Raw genomic sequence first — 6789 nt, 5'->3', positions numbered from 1 at the left:
AACAATTGAAAGCAAAACCCAAAAATACCCTTGATATCTAAAAAATTGTCACGGACAACATAATTTAGAGAATATATCAAGAATATCCTTGACATCTCAAAAAATGACATAGACACGTACCAACTTTCTGAAGAGCTTAAAATTAAAATACTTTAGATAACAACTTGTGTTGCAAAATTTCTTGCTAGCTGTAATATTTTAGACACCAGGTAGTAAATAATGCTCCAAATATAGTTGCAAAAGTTGTTGTAAAATTTCAAGCTTATGTTCAGATTTTTTAAAAGTAGTTTACAGCAAATGCGTCGTGTATATGAGACAACAACGAAGTAGACATGAATTAAACGAAGCAGCAGGGACCGGCCATGATCTTCTTCATCTTCCCAAGCAAATATATATATGCTCGTTTTCAGTGACTTAAACTAATTATGTTCTCCTCCTCCCCATTGATGTCGAATTTCCATCAAATAATTGATCAATCAACCCCTCAATGTCTTCTGGCTGATACTTTATGTATTTCTCTGCTTGTCTACCGTAATCAACATATGACTTGAATCTCCCCAGAAAGGACCTGTATGCTGGAATCACCACGGCCGATATCGAAACTATAAGCTCCGATTGAAGCTGCTCGTCGCTCACCACCCAAGTGCTTTGCGTTTTGTGGATTTCATCAAACAAAGTGTTGAAGTTCTTGAACCTTTCTTTCAATATAGTCTTTGACACTTTCCCATTCACTTGCAAACCCTCATGGTTTATGCACTGTAGAACCTTGCTCCATGTTTCTCTTTGATAGTTCTTATGGTACTGCCTTAAGCCCGTAGTTCGTTTCCGCGACCAAGAATTACCCATCATTTCACAGATCTCCGCGGACCCTTTGACCTTCTGCAAAATATACCTCCCATTATTCATCAAGAAAACGTAACGCAATGCTGGGTCCCTATACAGCTTCGATTTCATGTCAATGTTGGCATCTAACAAATCCATGACCATCATTAACTTTACTGAAAAGGGGGAGGTTTTGGGGCTTCCGTCATCTTTGATGGCATTCTCGGACTCCTGCTCCTCAAATTTCTGCCTGGTAGATTCCTCCATCTTGTAGTGCTGTTGGAATACTTGCTCCAACGTGTCTTTGTACTCACAAGCGTATTTTAGATAATTCATTGTATAGCGAGTCAAGGGGTGAACTGCACCACTGGCCACAGGGATTCTCCCATTATCACTCTTGATTGAATTCTCAAGCTGACAGAAAATGCTCACCACGGCTTCACCCACCCTGCATTGTGTCACAGATGTCTCGAATATCAAATCCGGGGCCCATGAGTCATCACCAAAATGCCGAACCAAATCATGCAATGTCTCATAAATATCTAAAAACTTGAATAGTTTCTCCGAAGAATATCGTTTGGTCAACACCACAGCATTTGCAAAATTAAGAAGCCTTACGGTCACGAACGTTGCGTGATTCCCGAACAATCTCTGAGCGATCAAAGGATGTTCTGAAAATACCGAGTTGCAAAGCTTGCGTTCAGCGGAAAAGAGATTCGTGGAGCAATGCTTGACAATTTGAATCCAATTAGCGATCTCTCCTTCAAGTGAGTCCCAATGCATCCTTTGAACATCGTCCACATTGATATTCTCGAACCCTTGCTTGTTCAACTCGACATCCAGTGCTTTTAGCCTCAGACCACTGTAAGAAATGCAACATTCTGCCTCGTACCCTGCAGAGATCATTGCGGTGGCTATTTGGTTCATGTTGGAGATTGATTCCGGTGAAAAAGATGGAAATTCGTCCTCCTTTTTGGGGTCGGATTCGGGTCGGATGCATCGATCCAACTCGTGATTGGAGTTGAAGAAAGATTGCTTGGGAGTCTTTGGAGTTTTTGGATCTCTATTTATGTTGCAGATTCGTTTAGAATTGTCCAGGAGAGCACGTAACTCGTAGTCCAATAACAACATGGCTCGATGGTGAACAGAGCCTGCTTGATTATAGCAAGAAGTTGCACCTGAATCAAACGGGAATTCATCAAGAATTTTTACGATCCTCGAAACGCGGCTTATAGCTGCAAAAAATGAGGAATCTTCCTCCTGGTTGTGGCCAAACTTTGCTGATGCTTCCCTCTGTTCATATCCTGCAATCCTGGACTCGAACTTCTTCAGCAATGGCTCGATAGAATTCGGAATTTCTGGGGCTTTGCATTCACCTCCATCGGAATCTAACTTTTCAATGAATTGATCAACCTCTTCCAGGATCTGATCATGCTTCAAATCGGGTTCCAAGGATAACTCAGCGGGATTTTGATTCTCATCACATTCCTTTGGCTCCGGACCATCTAATTTAAAACTAACGGACTCTGATATACTATGGCTCCTTCTTTTGCCAATTCCAGAGAAGCTACCAGACTTTTCACAGTTCCGGTTCTTCTCCATGATAAGGTCTAATTAGCCCTGCCAACCAAAACAAACATTATTATTTTCTTCTTTTTTTGTTTTATCTTTCTTGCTTTTGTGAAGAAAAGATAGGCTTAGACGACTGAGAAAAATCATAACGGAAATAGCGGGAATTGATGCTCCGTGTTTCTTGTCATTTGTTTAGTTTCTTTTAATTTTTACTTCTCTAAATTGTTTGGAGGGAATCGATAAGAGAGGGTATGTGCTGCTTTGTCCTAGTTATGGCCGTTGGTTTTTGGGAAGTTGCAGTTCACCGTTGACCGTTGACCTGCTGAGAAGTTGGGTGTGTGTGCTCTCCACGTCGTTTCCCCTCCTCCCACTGCGGAATAATGCATTTCCTCTACCAACCCTCTGGTTTTTCTGATGCACGTTGTTCATGGGGGTAGGGAAATGCGCGAGAATCTGAGGCCCAAGAAGTAAATGATAGGAAGCAAAGATACTGATTATGGAGTAGACATATCCATGGAAATTAATTAAAGTAAGAAGTTCTTGATATTGGTCTAACGTGAAAGTAGGATTGGGCTCATGGACGTGAGAAGATACTATAGCCACTTGAGGTCGAATAAAAAATATATGGTATTTGTGTTACCACATTATTTGCTTCCAAGTTTCTTGCAATGTCCAAACTCGTAGAGATCACAAATCACAATGATAGAAAGGTTTTCTGCGATTGGAAATGTTTGAAGAGGCAGCAAGTTAAAAGTATTCATTGTAGCTTGATCAATGGTGGATAAAAATGCAGGTTGGCATGAGCCATAGAGGGAAGGGGATCCATCAAAAGAATTTGACCTCGAAGCAAGTAGTTATTCAAACCCATAAAAAAAATTACATCAAACGAGTAACCTCCTGTAATTCAAGAAATTTTTTAAGTGCACCATAAGCACAAGGTGGAAGAGAGGACTAGGAGACCAACTCATCCCCATAAATCCTTATTTGAGAAAACTGACCACAAAATCAAGTTAAATCTTATGTTCAGAACACATGTATATAACACACTTACAGCAATATTTTTGGGAAACCATGTAAAATAACCTAGATGTGACTATACTGTTACATTGCTTCCATTGAAATAAATCTTTAAAATTCTCATGGGGTTTAGAGATGCTTACATCTACAAATCCAAGTTTGTTTTTGGTGTCAAGAGTTGTGCAGAGAGCACAGTTTCAAAGTGGATTGTTGTCACCAACCAAAAGGTTGGGGAACGAGAACAGAGCCAGGACTATCCAAGCAATAAAGAAAATATGGAGAGGAAAAACCATAATTTGATTTGGTTGCAGCAAGAGTTGTAAAGATAAGATTTGCACAAGAACCGGTAGATGACGAATCTTTGTGCAGTGGAAAAAATACAAGTTCTAAGTTACGTTTGATTAGTAGAATAGAATAGCTATTTTGTAAAAATAAAATAAAATAGTAATTGCATAACTAGTTACAGAATAAAATAGTTAAAAATGGTTATTATGCTTATTGTAATATTTGATAGATAAAAATAACTTTGGAATAAAAAAGAAATAGAGTATAAAAAGATAAAAATACTTTTTATTATATATATATATATATATGAGATTAATTATTTTTGTTTTATATTATTTTTAAGTATTAATTTTTTATAATTTAAATATTCATAATTTTTTTAAATATTAATATTTTAATTACAATTTAATAATTAATATTTTAAAATATTAATATTTAATTTATAATTTAAATGTTATTATAATTATTTATTTTATTTTATTTTATTTTAGTTTTTAAATATTAATAATTGATCATTTAAATATTAATATTTTATTTATAATTGAAATGATATTATGATTAAAATATTAATAATTCTAATCCATTTTTAAATTTAAAATATATTTTTATAATATATAATTAAAATTTTAAACTTCTCTTCTTTTTATAATACTATTAATATTTTATTTATAATTTAATCATTAACATTTTAAAATACTAACTTTTTTTATAATTTAATCATTAATGTTTTAAAATATTAATGTTTTATTTATAATTGAAATGCTATTATGATTAAAATATAAATAATTTATATTAATTTTTAAAATTAAAATGTTATTGTTTATGGTATATAATTAAAATTTTAAACTTTGTTCTTGCTTCTAATAATATTAATAATTGTTAATTTAAATATTAATATTTTATTTACAATTTAATAATTAATATTTTAAAATATTAATATTTTATTTATAATTTAAATGTTATTATGATTTAAATATTAATAATTTTAATTAAGTTTTAAATTTAAAATATTATTTTTATAATATATAATATGTAATTCTTCAAACTTATAAAGAACATTTTGATCTTTATCAGTTTTTAAGACTATTCCTTAACCAAGGAATAGAAGAGTGTTGGTACTAGCTATTCTTTACTCTTAACTTATTTTGGAGAATAGCCATTCTAACCATTCTAGAGGAATGGTTATTCCTTGGAGTTTGTGGAAACAAAACAAAAGAACATTTGTTCCTTAAGAATAGAGGGGGAAATGACTAACCAAAGAAGCTACTAGGGTTATATATTAGGTTGATACCATGTTAAGAAAATAAAATTGGGACTAAATTCTTTTATTTTTGTATTTATAACAAATGAGGTATATATATACAAAAGTGCTTGATTAAATACGTACAGAAACTATATTACAATAAATATAAAAATATATTAAAATCTAAAAAAGTGAAAACTGTTATGAATATTTTGTGAATATCCATTCATATTATCTATATCTAGATTTGATATAAATCAGATTAGATTATGATATAATCTATCTAATTTCTAAGTGTTATCCTCATCTTGTAAAGGGGTTGTTTGCCTATATATAGACCCCATTTAGTTCATTTGTATATACACTTCAATAAGATTTCTTCTCTCCCTTAAATACTTTCTTTCTTCTCTTTAAGTATTCTTTCAAGTTATTTTTATTTGTTCTTATAAAGTTATTTTTTTCATAACACGTTATCAGCACGATCCTCTAATCTCTCACCCTCAAGCTTCACAAAGTCAACGATCCTATAATCTCTAGCCTTCACCCTCAAGCTTCACAAATTCGACGATCCTATAATCTCTCATCTTCACCCTCAAGCTTCATAAAGTCGACGATCTTATAATCTCTCACCCTTAAGGTTCACAAAGTCGAAGTTCAATTTTTCCTCAAGTAATTTTTTTATTGTCATTTTATTGTTTTACCCAAATTTTATCAATTTCTAATAAATCAATTTTCATTTAGTGTTTTTCATTAACCAATTAATTATTTTGCTTGTCAATTACGATATTGTGTAATACTAACATTTACGTTCTTCTTTTAAGCTATCACAATGTCAAATCTTACAAAGCTTGAATTTGTGGCTCTTGATATTACTGGCAAGAATTATCTATCTTGGATTCTAGATGCTGAAATCCATTTAGATGCTATAGGTCTTGGTGACACAATCAAAGAAAAAAATAAAGCATCCAATCATGATAAGGCAAAAGTAATGATTTTCCTTCGCCACCATCTTCATGAAGGATTAAAAATTGAGTATCTCACAATAAAAGATCCTGTCGATCTTTGAAAAAGTCTAAAGGAAAGATATAACCACCAGAAAATAGTAATCCTGCCAAAAGCTCGTTATGATTGGATGCATCTGCAATTGCAAGATTTTAGAACTGTAAGTGAGTATAACTCAGCATTATATAGAATTAGTTCCAAACTAAAATTGTGTGAAGAAAATATGACTGATGATGATTTGTTAGAAAAAGCATTCTCTACTTTTCATGCCTCAAATGTGCTCCTACAGCAGCAATATCGTGAAAAAGGCTTTAAGAAATACTCCGAACTTATTTCATGTCTCCTTATGGCTAAGGAAAATAATGAACTATTGATGAAAAATCATAAATCTCGCCCAACTGGTTCTGCTCTATTCCCTGAAGTGAATGCGACATCATTTAAAAATTCTGGTCGTGGTCGTGGTCGTGGTCGTAATCATGGACGTGGAAAAGATCGTCATAATTTTCGCAATCGTGGTAATTACACAAATTATTATTTTGATAATAAGAATACCCACTAGAAGTGGATGAATAGTGAAGAGATACAAGAAAATGACAAAAGTGAACAAAGTAAAAAGAATATAGAAAATGTTTGTTATCGATGTAGTATGAAAGGCCGTTGGTCACGTACCTGTCGTACACCAAAACATCTTGTTGAACTTTATCAAGCATCACTAAAAGATAAAGGAAAAAACATCGAAACAAATTTTCTTGAAGATGATAGCCAAGTTGATATAACACACTTGGATGTTGCTGATTTTTTTGCCCACCTTGAAGGACGGATTGATCATTTGATTGGTGATGGGAATC

General features: G+C 33.2%; 1 protein-coding gene across 1 annotated transcript; it reads right to left on the bottom strand.

Moving 5' to 3' along the window:
- Window positions 1–220: 220 nt before the first annotated feature.
- Window positions 221–2596, bottom strand: EXO70C1 (exocyst subunit exo70 family protein C1). The gene has a single exon (XM_021434428.1). The coding sequence runs from the start codon at window positions 2422–2424 to the stop codon at window positions 424–426; it is 2001 nt and encodes a 666-aa protein (XP_021290103.1). The 5' UTR covers window positions 2425–2596; the 3' UTR covers window positions 221–423.
- Window positions 2597–6789: the final 4193 nt, after the last annotated feature.

The sequence above is a fragment of the Theobroma umbraticum genome, unplaced genomic scaffold (assembly GCF_002168275.2).
Source record: "Theobroma umbraticum cultivar Fairchild unplaced genomic scaffold, ASM216827v3 scaffold_30.0, whole genome shotgun sequence".
NCBI lineage: Eukaryota > Viridiplantae > Streptophyta > Magnoliopsida > Malvales > Malvaceae > Theobroma > Theobroma umbraticum.
This window is presented reverse-complemented; position numbering and strand designations above follow the sequence as displayed.